Source organism: Eleutherodactylus coqui, chromosome 13, assembly GCF_035609145.1.
Source record: "Eleutherodactylus coqui strain aEleCoq1 chromosome 13, aEleCoq1.hap1, whole genome shotgun sequence".
NCBI classification, from domain to species: domain Eukaryota; kingdom Metazoa; phylum Chordata; class Amphibia; order Anura; family Eleutherodactylidae; genus Eleutherodactylus; species Eleutherodactylus coqui.
This window is the reverse complement of record NC_089849.1, coordinates 97,054,010-97,076,704: the sequence shown is the minus strand read 5'-3', so window position 1 is coordinate 97,076,704 and position 22,695 is coordinate 97,054,010. Positions and strand designations below refer to the sequence as shown.

Sequence of the window (22,695 nt, the reverse complement as noted above, 5' to 3'; positions counted from 1 at the left end):
CGGAGTCTGGAGGGAGCAGGACATCAAAAGGGAGAGTTCAAGCAAGTAACCTGAGATTACACCCTACATGGGCTCTATGGGGGCACACGAGGGGTCTTCCCAATCAGGAACTCCTGTATTAGCAAAAGTAGAGCCAATCTCCGATGTCTGTGAATTACATGGACTCAACTGGTATAGCGGCACGCACCAAGGTTCCAGCAATCAAACTGGTCCCTGCCTCTTGGTAAGGCCGGTCTCGCACGGACAGGTCGTAATCCAGCTCTGACCGTGGTCGGCGACCAGCACACCCGTAATTTCTTTACTGCAGATGTTTGCCGTTGGTCATGCACAGTGAGATTTTTTTTTTTTAATATCCGTGCTTCCGGCGCCATCGCTAGGCGATGATGTGGGTACCCGGGGGCCTATCCGCAATGTCAATTATGGATGGACCGCAGGTGGGATGGCTCCCATTGACTTCAATGGATGCAGTTGGTGCAAAAATAGAACACGCTGTGATTTTAATTCCGCTCGTGGAAATCGCAGTCGCTATCTGATCATCTGAATAGATATGCAGGTGTCCTATTTTTAATGTGTGTGGAATACTGTGGATCATCCGTGTGGGTGACGATCACTGATTCCGCAATTCTAATCCGGTTGTGTGAGATCGGCCTAATACGCTGTAGCTGGTTTTAACTGAGCAAGCAGGTAAACCCCTCCCTGCACAGCTGGCTTCGGTTTCAGCATTTTAAGTTTTCCATCCCTACCTTTCTAGAGCCTCCATTTTTTTTTAAATGTTCCGTCAATATATGTAACTGTTTAACGGTACCGCACTAATGCAAAATACCAAAAGACTATTAAAAAAAACAGGTAAGGGGAAAAAACCTGCCGCTGCGTTATTTTGCGTTTCGCTTTCCTCGTGGACGTTGGGTTTATTTAGCGGTCGGTGATAGAAGATACTGGATACTAGTATTTAGCTGCTTCTACAAAGTAATAAACCTTTAAAAAAATTGTTACGTCTGATTATATTCAGAAGACCCAGAACTACTTCTTCCCTGACAATGGGACTGTGTGACGACGTCTTGTTTGATTTGGCAGGCTGAGCCCCAGTTTTTATTGGTACATCTGACTTGTTGATCACATTTTATAACTTTTTTTTTCTGGAGGGGATTTTTTTTTTCGATGCTGCTTCCCTGGAAGAGAGATTGGGCTACTTTAATAGTTTGGGCTTTCACCCAAAATGGAAATGAAGATAACAATTATGTTTATCTTTTATCTATATGAAAAGTAGAAAGGGTTGGCGCGGGTTTGAACTTTTAATCTGTTTTCTGTTTTACATATACATACTCATATACTGTATAAAATGCATCGGATTGTAATCATTAGCACGGAGCTGCCCTTTTGATCCCTGCTTGGTTGAGAGCTTTCCCACCAAATTTGTGTTTACTTCACCTCTTCCCCTGCTCTGGGCAGCTTTGGGACTCAGCTAGTAACAGCAGCTGAGTGGCTCAAACCCCTGACCAATAAAACCTTATTGCTCAGGCAGTTGTTCACTTCTGCCCGGCAGCATCTGTGTCATATTACCTCCACTTAAAATCAGTCTCTACATGTCTTATTGAAATACGATTTATAATCCCATGTAATTTAAGGCATGCATTTCATACGGTGTTTCCATATTTTTGTCCACCCCTTATTATTTTTTTTAACAATTTATTTTTTAAAATTTTTACATTTGGGATTCTTTTAGTCCCACTTAGTGATTTTACCATGGAATTGCCTGATCCATTTCATAATATACAATTATGTATTGCAATGCACTGACAACATAATCATATTAAGCCCTATTTAAACAGGGCGACTGTCGGGCAAAGGATGCCCCGACACTCATCCCTGCACATACTCGCTCTCGTGCTGTTACACGGGAGAACTAGTATCGCTGGCCCTCTGATAGAGCGGCATGCAGGGGGCCAGGGTGGCTGAAGGAGATTTCCCTCCTCACTCTCCCGCCCCTTTCTATTGACTTAACACAGCAGCCGTTCAGTACTGAATGCTGTTTATACTGAGCGATCATCGTTCAGCTCATCGTCCATCGTTTATGCAGTATAAAATCCTGAGTAATGCTCATTCAGTGTAAATAGCAGCAGTTCAGTACTGAACGGCCGCTGTGTTAAGTAAATGGAGAGGGTTGGGGGAGAGCGGGGAGAGAAATCTCCTGCAGCCTCCCTGCTGTGAAGCAACGATAGCAAGAAAGTACATGTGAGGACAAGTGTCAGGGATTGTTTGCCCAACATTTCTCCCATGTAATTGGGGCTTTACACCCAGCATGTAACTAAACCTTGGGAACCATTATTAGGCACTGAGCTGCCATCAGTACGATCCTGTTGTAGAGGGGCCAAAAGGGTGAAAAAGAGAGCCGCTCCCTAACCATTTAGATGCTGTGCTGGTTATTGACCACAGCAGCTAAAGAGTTAAATGCCCGCTCCCAACTGCTGTAGACGGATATTGGCTGCATAACACAAGCCATAATCCACTGCGATATAGCAGTGTATAGCTCATGTGCAACACTTATTTACCCAGCTTTCCTGAGGACCAGACACCACTAAGGGACCTTTCACATAGTGTTCTTTTCCAAAGCGGCTTTCCCTCTGAGGCTCCATTGGCGAAAACAGTATTTAGACCTGTCCGTGGAGGGCCGCACAGACCGCAAGGAGTCAGAGACCTCGTTGGTCTTTGCTTGACATAACTTACAGTAGTTTCCGTCGTCTTCGGACTTGTTCACACAGGCGTATGCAGGTTTTGGTTGCGTAAAAAAGCTATTTATTCATGCGACCGAAAATCCCAATTTCCTATGCAGTCCGGCCATTTCTGCCGGTGTTTGTGTTCGTACATAGGCTATTCCTTTATGCGCGCAAAAAATATGCAGAAGGCCCATTGGCTTGCCGCACAAACACGCCGTTATACGTAGGCTTTCTGCATATTCACTGCTTATTTGTGCTGGCCCATTCACTTCCAGAAATCCCTGCATATCCTATTTTTTTTGTGTCCCTTGGAACGCATCGCCCATTGATTTCAATGGGACAGTCAAACACATTGCCTGCCGTGCGATCTGCATGCGAGTGTGATGCCTTGTTTCCCATTGAAATCAATGGAAAACACTTGCTTATCCTCCGACGTGCGTCAAAGCAGCGCCGGGAAATTGCAATTTTGCAGATGCGATGCAAAGTGTGTTTGTATGAAAAACGCCTTGAATCTGCAGGTAAAACGATCAAAAAATTTCCATTGCTGTAAATTAAATTCCGCCCGGTTTCTCACCATAAGGCAAACAGTCTTCTCTCTTGCCGTGCTTGAATAGCTGGGCCTGCAACAAGGAGGGAAAGAGTTAATGAAAGAACTAGAAAGCCCTGCTAATACCTCATGGACCGGGTCAGCTACTGATCCAGTGAAGCTGAGAGCTCTCTGTAGCCCCCCACAGCTGATTGGTTGAGCATGATCACCTGACCTACTTGCTGGCTGCTTCCTTGACCTACTTGCTGGCTGCTTCCTTCAGCATTACCCTGGTTACATAGCTTTCCTCATTATTTGCATACCAAAGCCGGGCTGGTTGCATAGCACTGGGTAGAGCTGACCTAATTTGCTCTTAAGAATCTAATAAAGCACAGGTTGGCAGGCCGCCATGCAGCAATGACTTCCCGAGTGCTAATAAAACACATTCCATGCGGTGGAGAAAAACAGTACTGCGGTGCGTGTCGGTGCTCTACGCTGCAACGGCCAAAGAGGCGACCAGCAGAAATCCATCTGTTTTTACATTCCGTACTCATGAACCAACAACAGCTAATTAATATGCATGGGGATAACGAAGGTACAGAAAATTACTACTGGCTTCTTCCAGCTCCTGGAAAAGCTGATTAACAATTGGCATGGCTGCCATTACACCTTTAAGATTTTATCACCTCCCCTACAGAAAAGGGGAGGCGACTTAAAGACTAAGACCGGAAAAAATGCAAAAATATGAAGTTTGACCCTTGATGGGTCCCACAGATTTGAATGGAGGTTGACAATGCATCCATGCCAATTCTTTCTCAGACCCGTTGGATGCCACTTTTATGGCAGATCACACCTGAGAGTTCGAAGTTTTGTTATCTTTACAGGGCCGGCCAGGATTAGAATTACATACCTGTTGTCTTCCTGAAACAGCGCTACACCTGACCACAGGTTGTGTGTGGAATTGCAGCTTATTCCCTATAACTTAGTGGAGCTGTAATACCAACCGCAGCCAATGGACAGTTGTGGTGCGGTTTCTGGAAGAAAGCAGCTACGTTTTTCCAATCCTGTCCAAACCCTGTAAATAAAAGTAACTGGAGCTGGCCCTTTAATGGGTGCATTAGGTACAAACAGTGGTACCGGATTCAAGAGAACCTTCACAGACCCTAGAAGGTACACCCTGTGAACCAAGCCTGAAGCAGCGGACTACAAACCACCTGACTACTGCCCCCATGTCACACTAAGGAGTATAATGGACGTTTCAGCGAACAGAGACTACATTTTGGACAATTAGACGTCATTACACCCAAACCCAGTTATTTACTTGAAAGCTCAGTAATTGCCATGACTGATGCCACTTACCATGAAAACAAATCTGGGACCACCCACCCTAAATGCCTCGTGACCGCACTCCACCTGACTCTGGAAGGCGTCTTTATTTATATGTCCCCATTGTCCTTCAAATGTCCATTCCAGGGGGAACGTTTCAGAAAAGCCACATGTAATCACTAATATTTAACACCATGCATAGTCCAGCAGAGTACCTGCACAGCTTTAAGCACAAGGGTCCTCAAACGAGTCATCCCAACACATGCCAGTTGTACAGCAGAATGCTATTTCGGGTGTGAAATCCAATAGTCTCCCATCAAGTCACCCCTACAAATGGACAATTACCCCCCCCAGGTACTTACAAATAAGGGTAAAGGCCTATTTACACGCAAAGACAACCTTTCAAACGATTGAAAGATTGACAGTTTTAGTAATGGTTTTGTATAAAGTGTTAATAGACACTAATGTCCATTAGCAATTTATCAGCTTTATTTGCATGTAAAAGGGCCTCCAGGAGCTGTTTGCAGAGCACACCATGTGGTCTGAGCTCTGCACACAGCTCCATTGTTCTCACACAGGCTGTTGGCAGAATACAATGTAATCTCCAACTCCCGTGCAGAACACAGTGCGTGGTCCCTGTTATCTCTCCCCGCATGAACAGTGGATTTTAAGCTCAACTTAAAATCATCGTACAGCCGAAGGGTGAGCGATGGTAACGTTTACACGCAATGATTATTGCTCATATGCCATTGTTTGAATGAATTCTAAGTGATCATTGTTGCGTGTAAACGGGCCTTTACTTTGAATTTAAAGGGAATTTGTCATCCTTGTCTAACTGCTCATGCTAATTTCAGTGGTCTGTCACTCCTGAGCTGTTGAAGTATAAATAAACTTTTTAAAACTTTTGACATGTGACAGTGTCACGTCAGACGTTTTAATCAGTGGCGTCCACATATTGAGACCCCCAACAATAGCTAAAACTAGTAGGCAGAAGTGCTTATCTGAGCGTTATGCTCGTTTAGCTGCTTCCCAGCAGTGTACACGTCCACAGTAAGTCTATGGAGTTTGTAGACTGCTGATAAAGACTACTGAACGTGTCTGGTGCTCAGATGATCACTTCTGCCCATTCGTTTTACTGATCGTGGGGGGGGTCTTAGCACCTGGACCCCACTAGTCATAACTACTGACATCAGAAGTTTTTAAAAAGTTTAGTTATACTTCAAACCATTTTGGAGAAGTTACTCTTTAATCCTGCAACTTGTTGCCCGAGATGAGTCCCGATAATTCGGTGAGGGCAACACACTGCAGGTGACAGGCTCTCGTCAAGGGATCGGGTGCTTTAAAGAAGTGAGTCATGTGATCAATATGTGCTCTGCCAAATGGGTCAAGAGCCTACAGTGGTGGAAGGGTACATGTGGCGAGCTAGATCATAACACAACAGATAAGTCTTTTAAGAATCCCATCACTGCTAGAAGGAAGTCAAGTCCCCTTCCATGGTAAGGAAATGATCGCAATCAGGACTATGGTGAAGGAAAGTGGGTCTGCGAATTTTAAGCAAGGAGATCTCATAAGGCTCTGTAGCACAAGATCAGTTTATGGTGGCCATATTTACTCTAAGTGCAAATGAAGCAGTTCCTTGTAAGCTGCCCATAAACATCAAGAACTGTTTGGACAACCGATTAAGGGGTCTCCTGGGATGATAATTTAATGCAGAGGACCGGAAATAGAGAGGAAACTGAGGATCAGCTAGTTTGAAATGTATCCTGATGGATCCCAAGGACATAAGACTGATTGTGGATCCCATTAAAATTGCCAAGATCCTACAAAAATAATAGGCCATGGCCGTCAGAAACTGTGAGGAACACAGCAATCCATATGAGCTCTGGTAAATAAGACTATAATATAAGAGGCACCACACCTCAACCTCCTCCACAAGGTGCCTCAGGTTTATGAAGTCACAGTGTAGATGTTGCAAAAGACTCCCCGAGCTCCATATTGTAGACTTACGATGAAGCTTGACCCGTGCCTGTAAGGAATGCATGCCTTGACACAGCGCTAAATTATAGCTTACATTGGCATCATCAAATGCCAACCAGTTCCGCTTCCATCAGATGACCTAAAAACCACTTGTATAACAGGGCCTTCACCTCCAGAGGGACGCTCACAAAACCACACAGCAATTAAGGAAAATATCCCCCGTTCTTAAGTACACACACACATATTATATATACATATATACACACACACACACACACACACACACACACACACACAAAATATTATATACACACACACACACACACACAATATATTATATACACACATATATATAAAATTTTCCCCTTTCACATTATCAGCCATGGTATTAAAACCACTGATGAATGAAGTGAATCGATTATCTTGTGATATTGGCACCTATCAAGGGCCAAGATATATTGAGTAGCAAATGAATAGTCAGTTCTTACAAATGATGTGCTGAAAGCAGGAAAAATGGGTAAGCGCAAGGACTGAAGTAGCTCAGACAAGCGCCAATTGTGAAAGCTAAGCCCCCGAGTCAGTACATTTCCAAAAATGGCTAGTCTTGTGGGGTGTTTTTAGTATGCAGTGATTTCACATGGTGCGGAGCGCCACCAAAAGTGGTCCAAGTAAGGAGAACTGACAGCAGGGTCGCAGGCGCCCAAGGTTCATTGATGCGCGTGAAGACAGGCAGACTGTCTGATCTCATCCTATAGAACTGCTCCTGCAGCACGAAGAGCTGAAGAGGCTCATGCTGGCTATGATAAATCTGTGGCTGTGTTGTCCCTGACCAGTCAGACTGCCTGTGCGGACTCCCCCCAGCCAACAAAAGTCTCTATAATAGGTACAAGTGCATCAGAATGGGATCAAGGCCAATGGAAGAAGGCGAACTGGTCTGATGAATTACGGTTCTAGGATGGAGTCTCTCAGAAACCCCTTGAATATTTTTCCAATGATTGAAGTGAGACTTACCGGCCTGTAGTTACCAGGCTCTCTTTTGGACCCCTTTTTGTATACTGGAACCACATTGGCAATGCGCCAATCCAGTGGTACAACCCCAGTCTTGATAGTGTTCATAAATATAAGAAATAGCGGTCTAGCTATCACGTCACTTAGTTCCCTTAGGATCCTTGGGTGTATTCCCTCCGGGGTGGGCGATTTATTGATTTTTAATCCTCTTTAACAGGCTCTACACTTCCTCCTGTGTTAAGCAGGTGATATTTACCGGGGGGTTCGTTTTACTCCCCTGCATCTCGTGTGACATTTCTTTTTCATTCGTGAACACACTTTAGAAAAAACTATTTAATAGATTTGCCCCCCACCCCCATTGTCGTCTATGGTTTCTCCTGTTCACGTTTGCAGAACATGACAGCGTTCAAGGTGATGACTTCCCCCTTGAAATTCCCCAAATAGCAATCTGATTGAGCATTTGTAGGATGTGATGGAAACCCCATTCCAACCCATGGAGGCTGCATTCACACTAGCATTTTTCATTTCCGCTGTTTGACTCGGTCGTTGGTGCTTAACAACCAAAATAACCGAAGTGCTGGATCATTAACTATAATGGGGTCCGTTGGGAACGTCTTGGTGTCAGATACTACAGAGCACTTAAAGAGTTATTGTGGAGTCCATGCCTCGATGGATCAGAGCCGTTTGAGCAGCACAAAGGGTACAAGTCTAGGCATGCGATTTTACGGTTATGGCTATTCAGTGTATAAGCTCAACCATTGTGTAAAGGAGAAGTCAGTCTACGAGCTTGCCATTTCCAATAACAGCCAGCAGAATTGTAAATACAGCTCTGGAGTATAATACAAAATGTAATCAGGATCAGCACAGCATTAGCAATGCAATGAATGAACACAGTGAGTCGGCCAGTAGCATAGCGAGTTCAGTCCAGGGGTACAGGTTGTAACAGGATCAGTAAAGTAAGCAGCAGTAGTTCACTTCTATATCTAAACTGGGAAATTATGTTTGAGGTTGAGCACACCCTTAAAGGCCACTTATGGCGTCCATAGCTAATGGGTTCTGAAAAGTAGTTTTTAGAAAACATAGGGTTCTCGTAGGAAAAACAAAACCCGGAGGCCACATACATTCCGTCTTCAAGTCACACCCCAGCCAGATACGAAGAGACGAGGAGGCATCATGTGTGTTTTTGTTGCCTCTTGAGCCCTAGAACCAGATTAGACTCAAGTCACCTGTTTATAGCGCCCGAAGCGTCAACCAGGTACTCCGCTGTATTTGACCAGGCCTCGGGCAGAAAAAAAAAAAATTCCAGAAAATATCAATCTCTGTTCACATACTTACATGTAGCTTACGGCATCCTTTACAGATGGCAGATACTTACTTGAGTGATCACCAATGGGGCAATCCAAGCTATTAAAGACGCAAACACGGTGTTCTTGATACTTTTTATGAACAGATTTTACTTTAAAATGTGTTTTACAAAAAAAATGTCAATTCATACAAACTTATAATGGTTTTATCAATATATATCCATGATGGTACTAAATCTACAGAATATAGGTTTAAGAGGTCAAAGGGTACATCAATGAAGAGTGTATAGGGTCTACTTGTAAAATCTGCAGGTCAGGGGGCACCTGGGCAATGGTGACTGCAATACAATACATTTCTACTTGTCTTTCAATAGCGAGTTCTATCTGGTAGCTACAAAAATACTAAACTTTGGGAAGGCAATGTTTGATCAGCTTAGAGATGCCCTTAGGGCAGGCTCACATGAGGGTAATTTCATCGCGTCTTACATGGGCATAAAACACGGTGAATGGAGTAAACATCGTGTTATACATGCAGCACCCGGACTCCACCAATCTCAAAACTTCTATCGTGACACTAAAACATGGCAGACGTTTTGTGAAATGACAGTTAAGGTTGATAATGTTAACTGTGGGATGTCATCAGTCCATTAGTATAGCACTCTGCTTCTCCCGTATAACGACTGAGGGCAAGTTTAGTGAGGTGTTCCATGTCACTGGTCACTTGACAAACTACTCTACTAGAAGTATGGAAAGACCAAAAGAAAGTGTTGGGGTATTTGGCTATAGCCCCTTCCAATCCAATTTTGGATTCAGGGTTTCCTAAAAAGCTTTCTCTTTATGCTGTTATACAACATTGCCATTTGCTGGCTAAAGCCAGTGTGTGTGCGCCAGAGAGGCTCCGACAGCGGAGTGGCTGGCAATAGACTGTAAGAATACCCTGGCGGCCGTCTTCTGACATTGGAGCTGTACAAGCTTCAATCAGAATGTAGGAAGACGTCAGACAGTGGATTGGAAAGGGTTAAGGTCCTCTAAAAAAATACTGAATTTGCTTTGAGTATTTTACTCTATAGTTAGTTGGAAGCCCTCACAGAATAGACATCCGTTTGGTGTATATTTGCTTACTAGTAGACCTCCAGTAGATAAACCTACTCTATGCCAGAGATAGAAATTTGCATGGGGAACATTTTTTTGGGTCCAGATATGCCAATAAAGAATGTGTAGGGCTTTCATGTGTTTACATTTTCACCTTGCTCACCAAGTTAAAACCACTTTAGTGTTATTTCTACAATGTTCTGGGATATCTTGATAGGGAATATGTAGGAAGTTGGGAAGGGCTACACATGAAGAGAAGGTTTGGTCTTCTGCAAGTACTGAGGTGGACCATATCCATCGTACGGCTACTTTCATCAGCAGTGCAATGGTGTAAGCTCTGCTATTCAAGTATACAGTAGAGAAGTCAGCGGCACATCACATATAGCCAACTTAGTGGGGAAGTCAATCTAGCGAGTGGTGCCAGCAATCCAAATGACCATTGACTCACCGGTCTCCAATTGGCAATAAAGCAGATATAACCAGGTGCGGCACTCAGGAACTCAGATCCATTCAATATTTCATAAGAAGAAAGTCCATCAGGTTTATTGAAACTCCGTATGAGACATGCTCTGCTATTGGCAAAATGTAACCCCTGTTATGTGAGCATTGTTGTAGAATGTTGTAGGGTATTCTGGGGTGACCTTCTTTCCAGATAAATGTCCAAACTAAAAAAATGTTGTTTTTTTCCGTCTATTGGATGATACTACACTGGGGGCGAGTGTAAAACATATGAGATGTGGGAATTCCACCATTTTAATAAGACGGGCCCAACCTATAAGAGAGAGTACCCAAAAGACATTGATATTACAGATGAGCGAGCATACTCGTTAAGGTGATTTACTCAAGAGAGCATCGCCTATTTCGAGTACCTGCTGGCTTGTCCTTGAAGATTCGGCGGGGGGGAGGGGGGGGGTGTCGCGGGGGTCAGGAGGGAAAGAGACCTCTCTCACTCTCCACCCCGCTCCCCTCTGCCGCCCCGCACCGGCCCACCAAATCTTCAGGGACGAGCCAGCAAGTACTTGAAAAAGGCGATGCTCTCTCGAGTAAATCGCCTTAAAGAGTATGCTTGCTCATCTCTAATATCAATATTCATTAAAAGTATTGCACATTTGAAACTTCAGTCTCCTTCCCAGTCCTCTCTATTCAAAGCATTACATTTGTCCAAACACTTTTTCCTCTGCTCAAAGCATTTTTTTTTTACACATGTCTCTATTGATGTCTTTGAGTACTTGTGCCGCTTTTTCTTTCACCTCTTAAACATCAGCAAAACATTTTTTTTTGAGGCCTCTTAACTCAAGGGGAAAAAAAGTCCCACTGAGTGAGATCAGGTGAACAAGCAGCGCCAGGCAAGAGTGTTGGGCAGTACTTTGATGAAGAACTGCACAACACCCAGCGCTATGTGGGCAGGTGAGTTGTACTGATGGAAGAACCAGTCACCCGTTTTCCACAAATCGGGACGTCTTCTCCGTACCTCATGACGCAAACTTCTCAAACTTTCAAATAAAAACTTTGGTTGATTGTATGTCCCTGGGTTACAAATTGCACTATCCCTCAAAGAAACACAACAGCATTGTTTTCACCTTTGACTTCACTTGCTGTATGAATCAGTCATCCCAAAATAGGCAAAAAAAAGTGAAATTGTAAAAAAACAAAAAACATTGGAGCCGCACGCGTCCTTCTGCAACAATGTCTGCTAGCATACGGATTTCGAAGAGGTCTGCAGACATTCACCTAGGAACAGAAACCTGTGCCGATAACGTCCTGCTCGCTAGAAGAAAAGTCCTGTTCCTTTTGGGTACTCCCTAGAGGAAGATTTTAAAATAAAGCCTCTACCTCCTCAGTTGCGCAATTCCACCTCCTCCATGGTAAATAGCAGGCGTCAGTAAAAGAGAATCGCTACTCCTGTAACTTTAAGGAGTAATTGGCTGAATAGTACGAGTCCAGCCATGGGAATTTAAAAGCATCACCTGAAATTGCGGTCCATTTCTTGTAGGTTGGGATGTTAGTGACTCCAAGGCTTTGTATTTAGTCTTGCTCATTGAATTGCACAAAGCATGTTTAATATGTGGGCGGAGTCAATCAATAACACAGGAGTATCAGACTACTCTTTGTAAAGGTCCATTTATTGTGGCCTGCCATTGGGTGATCCTAAACACCAAAAGTAGGAGGCACTGCCGCGACAAAATATATGGCAAAACTATGAAGAGGTCGCAGCGCTCTTCAATCAGCTGATGTTAGGGGTGCCGGTAGTCAGACCGCCACCCATCTGATATTGATGGCCTATAAGGAGGCCAGGTTAAAACCCTTTAAAAAAAAAAACCATTTAAATACTAGTAATACAGCATGACAAGAGCTATTGCAGTACTAGTAATAGGCAGCGTAACTACCTATAATACCTCTTGGCAGCTGTGTTACTGGAAGAATTCCTCAAAAAGGCTGCTTTCAAATCCGGGTCGGGGGTTCTTGCTCCGTTGGAAGGGCAGGAAAGGGGAATCCCCTGGCTGAACGGATCTGTCTTACGGCAGAACTAAACATTGCCGAAGAGTCCCCACCGACTATAACGGGGGTCTGTTTGGTGGAGGTTCCAGCGCAGTTGTGAACCCGGCCTTACTTTCTCATTTGTGTTGTGTTCTCTAAGAAAATTGATCTGTATTTACCTAGCATGTCGCAAAACAAAGTTTGCCTACAACAGTGTTTCCCAACTCCAGTCCTCGGGCGCCAACAGGTCATGTTTTCAGGATATCCTACACCTGTGGAAATGTCTGAGGACTGACAATAATGACATCTCCTGTGCAATACTGAGGGCATCCTGAAGACATGACCTGTTGGGGTGCCTGTTGGACACTAGCCTAGAGCAGGTGCTGAAAATGGTCCCTCCAGCATCCTAGCACTTTATGTAAGTCTGCATATTGGGGAGGACATCGGTAATGGTAGCAACCTCCTATCATATCAGGTCTTTGGGGGCGTCAACCATAAACATGTTGTACATATTTTTTCCAAATCCATTGGAAGCAATTCTTGAACTACAAACATGATATGGGTCCCGTTTCACACTTTTTAGCAGCACTTTAGACTTTTGCAATAAACTAAAATTCCTTATTGCAGGTGTCAAAGGATTTTCTTAGCAGTTCCAGTAATCAATTTGCAAATAAGGGATATGGAACAACTGCAGCGCCACCTATTGGAAGGCATCATTCCTGCAAGTCAATGTTAGACTCTTTATACAAGCCTTGTAATAATGACTGGGAATTGAGAGCCAAGCCAGAACCCATATACAGACAGCTGTTTCAGGGTGTTTTTCCCCTCATCAGTGTGCAGTAGGTTTCTGGCTTGGCTAGTGAGAGGCCTGTAACGCAGGTCAGGAATGCTTTTCTCCTTAGGGAGAGCACCTAGAAGGTGAGTGAGGAGACTTATAAGGCCATTCATGCTCCTCTGGGTAATATGCAAATAAAGGAGACGAAACAAGGCCTCTGCAGCGCCACCTATTGGAAGGCAGCATTCCTGCACATCAATGTTAGACTCTTTATACAAGCCAATCGTTCAGTGTAAACAAACCCAACGATTTAAGAGAATGTTTGCTTCTCATTCGTCGTTCATTTTATACAGGCATAAAAATAATTGTTCGCTCGTTAGCACATCGTTGTGTGGGAACGGCGATCATTTAATCGTTCGCATTCACCATCTATCTGCCTGTATTAACAGGCTGCATGAGCGAACTTTATTTGGGGACTTACTGATGGCTTATCTATGGGGACATTTTTGAAGTTGTTGGGACTCTACTGGTGCGTTTTATGGGGCTTTGCATAAATCCGTAGTACAACCTGTTCTAAGAAACTTTTTAGAGAAAAAAAGCCTTTTTCTCCCATTATGAGCCAAATCTTCACCCCCCGTCTCCTGCACCGACCATCCCCTCTCAGTTCTCTGCTAAAATCTGCCTTTATAGACAAGACAGATTACTAACTCACTGAAAGCAAGGCTGCATGCTGCCCATAGAGGTCTACTGAGAGAGCAGATGCTGCTGCTGCTGAAGCCACTAGTAAGTGTTTTATGTCACCTCAGTGCTGGATTCACAGATACACTGCTTAATAGAGCTGCTGCTTTTAATGGTGTGCTACAAAAAGATTGAGGAACTTGATCTCCTCTACTCTGTGTGCTGTGTATAGGAGACTTAATAGCAGCTTGTCTCCACCCACCAGTTCAGGGAAAATTGAAAATTAGGAGGTGGAGCCTGTAAATGGAAAAAATTGTTGCTAAGTTCCATAATGGGAAGAAAGTGTTTTTGCTCATATACACCCACACATAGCGGCTTATTCTAAAAAAACTCACCTGAAATGACAGGTGCACATTAACTATGGTAGAAGTCTCGATCTAAATACATAGGCAATCTGCCTGTGTTTTGATTCATAAGCATCCTTATGGACACCACAAGACCTCAGCGACTGTCACATGGGATTACCAATAGAGATGAGTGAGTATACTCGCTAAGGCACATTACTCGAGCGAGTACTGCCTTAGCCGAGTATCTCCCCGCTCGTCTCTAAAGATTCGGGGGCCGGCGCGGGTGACAGGTGAGTTGCGGCAGGGAGCGGGGGTGAGAGAGAGGGAGCGATCTCCCCTCCGTTCCTCTCGCTCTCCCCCGCCGCTCCCTGCCCCCCGCCAGCCCCCGAATCTTTAGAGACGAGCGGGGAGATACTTGGCTAAGGCACTACTCGCTAGAGTAATGTGCCTTAGTGAGTATACTCGCTCATCTCTAATTACCAACTATTATGAGACATATGAAGTTATTAAACCGCAAACTGTGTGTGTCTCACATCAATTGTAAGTAACCCTATGTAACTCACATTAGTGTTACTAATTAGAGACTCATTGGGTTAAAACAAGATACACCGGGCTATTTACTATTAATGTAAGGTACATGGGGACCCTAATTTATTGGGTCTTCCAAAAAAGACAACAAACTGAAATCGGGTCAAATGTTTAGACCTTCGGCCTCTGCTTGCTTCAAAGTGGAATAACGTTAATATAACTTTCAGCTATTCCAATGTAACTGAATGGCCTGCTAGAGCCCAGTCTGAACCCAGCCTTACTTAATGAGTAGGTAGGCAATTTGTTCTAACAAACCCCGTTCTTTCAAAGAGTGGACGCACCAACAAGGATTTGGGACGTTGAATCCTGTGGCAGCCACCGGGATGCACTGTTCTAGTCCGGACTCAGTGGGCCCTGTTACAAGGCAGGGGACGGTGGCCTCCTTAAGGGACGTCCATTCTTTATGGAATGGCACCAAGTATTTAGGGCAGTAATGGTGTGCTGCTTATGTCACTATTATTCATAGTCCTAATTACAGTGAATTGTTTTTCCAGTTCCAATGCCGGAGGCTACCTGAAGGTGATGGCATCTGTGTCACGCAAGAATTGGGTGTGACGACGCCTAGAGCCCTAACTTACTAAAGCCGTCACTTGATGTTTAATCATAGGGCATTAAAGGTGTACCCTAAGACCACAAGTACCACCTTCTGAACGCAGATGAGAGAGATTAACCCTTTGGCTCTGACTACACCTGTTCTGCAAGTTGCGGCAATGATCCTGCTCATTTTGAGAGTTAAAGGGGTATTCCGGCGATTCAAAGTGAAAGTTCTATACTTTATCAGGCGATAGCATGCAATTTTGCAAAATAAATGTTATAATTTGCTTTAGAAAGCTGCAGAGGTTTTGCTTTACTGTGATCTCCCCCTGCTTAGTTCTCCATTGGTATCCACTGGGTACGGCCTGCGTGTTCCACCGTATTACTGGTCAGGCATGCTCAGTGCCTTCAAACTATGTAATGATGGCACAGTTTGTGCAGTCGTGAAAGCGCACTCGTCAGTAACTGGCAGTGATGCATTGTGGGAGATGTAGTTTTTGCACTCCCAGGCAGACATTGTAAATATTGTAAGGGGAATCTGTGATCGCCGTCCACGCAAAAGGATCTGCGGCAAAACGTGGGCGTTGAAAGTCATGAACTTTTGATTTTCCCCTCACACTTGCGCATACAAATTGCATATTCCGCAACCGGAAGAAAAATTGCAACCTGCTCAATTTTGCTGCGCACGGCCTCCATTGAAGTCAGTGGAGGCCGTCCGACCCGTAGTCCATACGCAATTAACATTGTGTATGGGCTTGGGCTACCCGCATCATCGCTAAGCGACATCGCGGGAAATACAAACAATGAAAAAAGAAAAAAACGTACTGCGCATGACCACCAACGAGCCGCCGCAGTCATCCGCAATACAGAAAAAGCAGGTACGCAGGGTGACCTGCCGGGCTCACAGTCGGAATCCGCTGCGGGCTTCCTGCAAGTTTAATTGGACCTGTTCGCATGAGCCCGGCCTAACAATGTGGAAGTCGGTAGCTGGTTAGAAAGCAGGGGTGGTGGAGCAGGTTGGCAACAAAAAAGGTATGAAGTTCAGTTTGATGATTTAGGTGGACGTTTGGAATAATGACAATAAGTGGAAAAATTAGGCAAATTTTGAAACTTTTGCTCAGTTTCTGGCATACCCCTTTAAGGTTCGTGAATCTAATTCCAGACTGACATGTTAACAGGTAGCCTAGTAGAAGAGTGTGAGGTAAGTGGCATAACAATGCAGACTTATGTGCCACTCAGGTAATCTGGAAAGCTGGTTGACACCCCTTATGGGTACGGCATAGGTGGCACTTCATGGTTGCCACTGAACATATTTCCAGTCTAAAAGGTTAAACATTTCCAGACACCACAACTCCCAGCAAGCTCTGATGATCAGGACTTGTTAGCTATCGGTAATGGTAAAGCAGGGAGTGTACCTGTACCTGCACGGCTGACAGGTGTGTAACAGGTGTATGAGAGCTGGTGAGCGACAAGTCCCGACAGGCACAGCTAAGCCAAGTGTGTCCCTGCCGCTTGTAGAGGAGTTAGACTGGCTTTTCTGCAACACGGCTGAGGAAACGCTGAGCGCAGTGTGTGCGAGAGCAGGACGCTGCCATCCTCGGACCGCCGCTGCACGCCGTCAGCTGCTCAAGTATTCCCATCTAGGTGGCCATTTACTCTCTTAGCTTTATTGCCTTCGGTTAAAGCACAGTAGCAGCCTATGTGGGTGGCTTTAAAGTTTCCACAGGAGTCTTCATTCAGCTTTCCTAGGACTCAGAAAGGTATATTTGGCTTATAGTTAGGTGCCCCTTCATAACTAGGTCAAATTACCAGTGCAGAAAAGTTGGGTGGCATGAAAGACGGCCACCTCTACAGCCTTACTTGCCTACATAATGCATTGTCTGCTCCTTTTTAGTTTCCCAGCTGAACAGTTTGGCCACTGAGGGGTCAGAGAAAGCTGGGTGATAAGCAATGTAGTAACCATTAAACCACAAGAGTTGGTCACCCACTTTATCTAGAACCCCAAGCAGCAAATCTGCCCAGTTATGCAGCAACACTGGAGAAGCATTATCCAACTAGGCAGATCTTCCATTCAGGACTCTAGAAAAGCTGAGTTACAACCAATATGACTACCCTTAAAGCTCCATAGGCAACTGCTACCCAGCTTTGCTAGATCCCTAAATGGAACGTGTGCCTTACTATGGACTGATACATCCGTTGCTCCTTTTTTACTTTACCACTCAGCAATCTGGAAAAGCTGGGTGATAACCCGTATAGTACCTTTTAAAATTCCTAGAGGACTTTCACCTTGCTTTGATAGAAACCCTGAGCAGCAAATCCCCCCAGCATCACTGGAAAGGGGGATGCATCACTAAGTGACATTTACATTCAGGATCCTAGGAAAGCAGGGTGAGAACATTTTGCTCTGCCCATCATTTATCCCGCGAACCCCATATGGACATGAGTAATATTCTCAGAATTGTCTTTTCACCTGCCCCACGGGTGAAGCTACATCCTTGTACTGAGCTGCACCTGATCTGCGGTGGAGGCGGCAGACAACAGAGAATCACAGCACAGGTTACACCTGGTTACTGCTAAACAATGGGATCAGTGGGAGATCGTTAACTGGAATAATCAAGGCCTCCCACAGAATTATGAGAGCAAAACAAAGCTTTCACATGGACCCTGAAATCATAGGTAATACCCGGATTATTAACAGAGGAAGCCGGTCCAATGGAAGGATGCAAGCGCTTCTTAGAAGTTGGCTTATTAGGTTTAGGGAGGGACGTGCCGCACCGCTCCCCAGCGCAGATGAGAAGAAGGCTACAAGCTAGAGTCCCTACAACTGGCGCGATGCCAAGAAAAAAAGTGGGCGACTGAAGAAATGAACTGTGACGGCCAATGTTCCCAATCCGGGGCAGACTGCCCGCTCTACCCGTACGCAGATTAGCAGCGGACTGAAGACGACAATCCCAATGCAATCACCTGTATTACCCTCTAAGCTGCTCTTGTGGGCGAAGAGCTTGCAATTAATGGGCTCGCCCAGTCTTAAGCAAATACAACTTCAGGTTTCAGTTTCTCACCATTTTCAAGAACTTAGCTTGTCGACAGCGAATGGAAACTGACGACCCGTGTATGCCCAATACTTCTCACAGCTGAGGGGTTGTTACCATCTATTAGCCAAGGCAATCCTTTGAGATCCGAACAGCCTGGACTCCAGACTCCTAATATCTACCTGCACTGATACAATGTAACGAAGCGTTAGAAAAACAGAAAGATTTGCGCTGCTAATTCATTTAGCTTATATACAAAGTGGATACGATGTCACAAAACCCCAGTTGTGAGAAGTACGGTATTATATCAGGGCAGATTCTCAGCCTCTGAATGTAGCAAGAATGTTCCCATTCACTGACAGTTAGCAAAGATCTTGCTAATAAATGAAACACATAATATAATATATAAACTTTACAAATGGAAAACCCCTTTAGCTTTCTAAAAATGGAAAGCTGGATTTAAAGGGGTCTTTCAGGCAGCGCCTGTTGTCAGTGCCGGGCTGCGCAGCCATTGCTCTGACCTCTGTGTACTGGACGGCGCAGCTCTCATTGAGAACAATGCTTGTAATCGCAGGCTGGGGTTCCATTGATGTCAATGAGAGCTGCGCCTGCAATTACGAGCGCCGGCCACTACACCGGGGTTGGAGCAACAGCTTCTGCCTCGACCCTGATGTATCCTAGCAATGACAGCTGGCGCTGCCTGCAAAACCCCTTTTAGTGGAAGGTCTTATAAAGGAATCTTGTGTGTCGGGTTATCTGACTTTCTGGTGAATTACAAGAAAGTCCCTATAAATGAAGCACAAATGTAATTTTCTGAAGAATTCCACAGCCCGTCTTTTACGACATTGTTGGCTATGATGGCCCCATGATCCGCCATATCTGATGATGTAGCAGCTGGCAGGATACATAGACATATCTGCATGCACCCCTGTAAAGCGCACACACCACGAGATGTAGAAGCGCTGCTGCGAGGCACGGCCCGGACCTGGTTTCAGTGTTACTTAAGCAGAGTATCGCTTCACAATCCAGCTAATGAACAGGTGAAGCCGGCAGAGCCAAACCCTTAAGAAGAATTATCAGATTATAGCGCAGTGACAGAACGGGAGCAGCAGGTTGCTGCATGATGCAAGGAGGGGGGTGCCTTGCGGACAACTTCCAGGCTCTGCACTCTCTTATTGTTATCTACATTCAGAGCATATCCAATGAGAAATCAGCTAGTAAAGTCCATGCTGCGTCCATTGCTAGGCAGGGGCGTAAAGAGCGCTCCTTTCTGCTTACGTGTGTCCGGTATCATCAGTATACCACAAACAGAAGAAAAAAAAGAATGGCGAAGACTATGATATTTTAGTCTAGTAAAAAAAAGTGTTTTTTTTTAAGGAAAACTTTTGTTTCCTCTTTTTTCCCCAATGGGGTACTGTATGGCATCCACCACACGGGGCTCTGCTGAGCAGTTACCTTGGGGAGCTCCAGTGACATCATCGAGGCAGAGTACGCAGCTGGAGCCCCTTGCAGAGAGTGTAGGGTTGTCTGCAGAGCAGGTATCCCATAAGGGGAACTATAATGCCTCACCTGAAGCTGAGAAGTCAGTGATTGGCCGCAGCGGTCACATGGAGGTACTGCATATCATTGCTCCATGAGAATAAAGCATCAACCAATAGGGATCAACCGACCAGCGGCACCGAGAGATTTAAATGCATAATATTGGTTTCCATTATAGCGCTCCTGCTGCGAGTCATAGAACACCTTATAATTCACCAGAGATTTTAGCGTCCGTTGAGACACGGTGACTGCGAGCACTTAAGCACCCGATCGTCCTTCCACAGATTATCGCTCACCATAGGTAGTCGGAGCACGCCGTAGATCTCCTCCGGCCGCCCACCTCCAGAGTAAACAGGCAGTCGTCTGCAGATGAGGTACTGCCTGTTCACACCAGCCGATTATAAAATGAACGATAAGCGAACAGATTAGGATTCGTCGTGTTTTGCACTAATTGATCGTCGTTCAGTTTTGCACGCTCCAACGATCACCTGAGCGCTAACCGTTCCGTGTAAAATGTCCCTTACCGCCTCCCTGTAGGACGCATATAGCGACCAGTGACAATCGGACTCACCTCTGTATTTGTCCCTTTTCTCTTGGTCCCAATAAAGCTCAAAGACATGAAAGGATAATCCATGCCCAAATTCCTTTAATTCGGCATAGGATACTCCAGAAGGTCTGACAATCCGGCACGGCACAAGGACTTAATAATTTACTTTAGTCAGCCTTCATGACGGTTCTCTTAATTCACACATTATGGGGCTTATTGGCCCAAATTGCACCAGAAAACTGTCAGACCTGCTTTGCGCCACATTTATTATGTGTTTTAGACATTTTTATTTTTACTGTATTCAACAAAAACGCGTTCCTATGTGGCGGGATTGCTCCACCGTGCGCCACAAAGTGCTGCAGAAAATGGCACAGTTTACCGTACACCGAGCCAAGTAAAAGTCTTAAAATTCAGCAGAGCCGCTGCGATAAACGCAACACACATTAGACTGTCTGCTCTAAGTCTGCACTGTCTATTAGACAGAGCTCATAAATATGTTGGATGATTCGACTCCCGTCCAATTAAAAATGTCATTGATGGATTAGAGGAATTTTAACATAGAACTTTCCACCTCTCTCATTAACAAAATACTTAACAGCAAGAACGGATAAACAGCGCCCTCTACGGGAAAACTGTCATATTACACAGATCTGTGCGTTGTTGTAGTTGTGGCAGCAGCGCCATCCTGAGGAAGTATTTTAGTTCACACCATTTACAATCGTATGCCACCAGAGTGCGAGGACTACACTGTGTCCCTATAGATCCTGGATGGACACTTGCAGTTATTGGTGCACCGCTGGGGGTCGCTAGTTCAACCTGGCCCCTCAGCGAATGGGAGTCTGCCGCATACGCCGTTTTACTCCCGCGGCCCGGCTGTGGGTGGGGAGGGACTGTTACCCGGGGAGCCAGGAGCCAGTTACAGGCTGCAGACTCCCCCAGCGTGCGCACTTCCCTTCCACTCAGAGACTGCAGTTGTGATTGGTCAGAACTGCAGTCAGTGTGCGGCCGGCGGTGCACTTAAAGTGAAAGTGAGAGCGGAGTCCGCGGACCATGCGATACAACAGGTATATACCGCATGTAATCTTATATGTACAGGTGGTATAACTTATACCAGCTGCACATATATAATTATATACAGGAAATACCATATACAGGGGGTGTACATCTGCTATATATAGTGATATGGAGCATGCTGGTGCCCCGTATATAATTATATATGTACAGCTGTATATAGTGCTATGGACCATGCTGGTATATCACTATATATAATTATATAGACAAGATACCCAGGTTATACCTGCATCCTCCATATCACTATAAACAGGGAATTGGGGATTAGACTTTTCAGTTCCATTTAGGAAGCTAGAAAGGGGAATCCCAACAGCTGAACGGGTCTGTCTCAGGACGGAACCGAACAGCGTCACACAGAGCCCATTGGCCATATCGGGGTTTGTCCGGTTTACAGATGTAAAAGCTTCGCATGCAACACTTTTTCTTCCAGTATTGTGAGATGGATCTGTGAAGGAATCTCCGACTGAAGGTTCCAGCACAGATGTGGGACCGGCCTTACACCAACGTTACTGACAACTGTGCTCATGTTATTCTACTGCTAACATTTGGAAACATTCAAAAAAAATCACTAATCACCGGTCAGCAGCAGGGATAAACTAAGAATCCCATATGCTCCTTGTAAGGCCTCTAACCACTTGCGTTTTTTTTAATGCAGATGTCAATGGGACTTTCTAATGTTACAAACGCATCACAAGTTTGTGCTTGGTGATTTCTGTGCGATGTGTTTTAAAAGTCCTATTGACATTAACGTTAAAAAAAAACAAAAAAAAAACGCAAGTGGGTAGGAGCCCTTATACGAATACCAAAAGACCCCCTTATGGCAGAGAAGGCGACACGGTGGACTGTGTAACATTTACTATTTTGTTTCAACAGCTTTTAAACATATTAAACCTGAAACGCCCACATTATAGTGTACATACCAAAGCCTGCAGAATCCCGTCCATGGCGATGGTCCCTTCAATGGTCAGGTAAGAGGCTTTTGATAATGTAGCAAGAGACCAGTCCAAAAAATCTGCCATCTTCTTCTGTTTGACATCCGGACGAGTGATAAACCTCAAAAAACATTATGGGATAATCATTAGTTCTACAAGAGAATGGACATAATATTTTACCAGAGAAAGCTGATTTTCCCTGAAAATAAGCCCTAGTATGACTTTTC

General features: G+C 44.8%; 1 protein-coding gene across 2 annotated transcripts in view; it reads right to left on the bottom strand.

Annotated features, from left to right (window-relative positions):
* TBCD (tubulin folding cofactor D) overlaps window positions 1–22,695 on the bottom strand; it is a 172,793-nt gene that overhangs the window by 121,858 nt on the left and 28,240 nt on the right. For both annotated transcript variants that reach the window (XM_066586653.1, XM_066586652.1), the window contains exons 8-9: window positions 22,457–22,589; window positions 3,289–3,334 (exon numbers count right to left, since the gene is read on the bottom strand). In XM_066586653.1, the coding sequence (XP_066442750.1) occupies window positions 3,289–3,334; window positions 22,457–22,589 (179 nt within the window). The remainder of the gene's footprint in view (window positions 1–3,288; window positions 3,335–22,456; window positions 22,590–22,695) is intronic.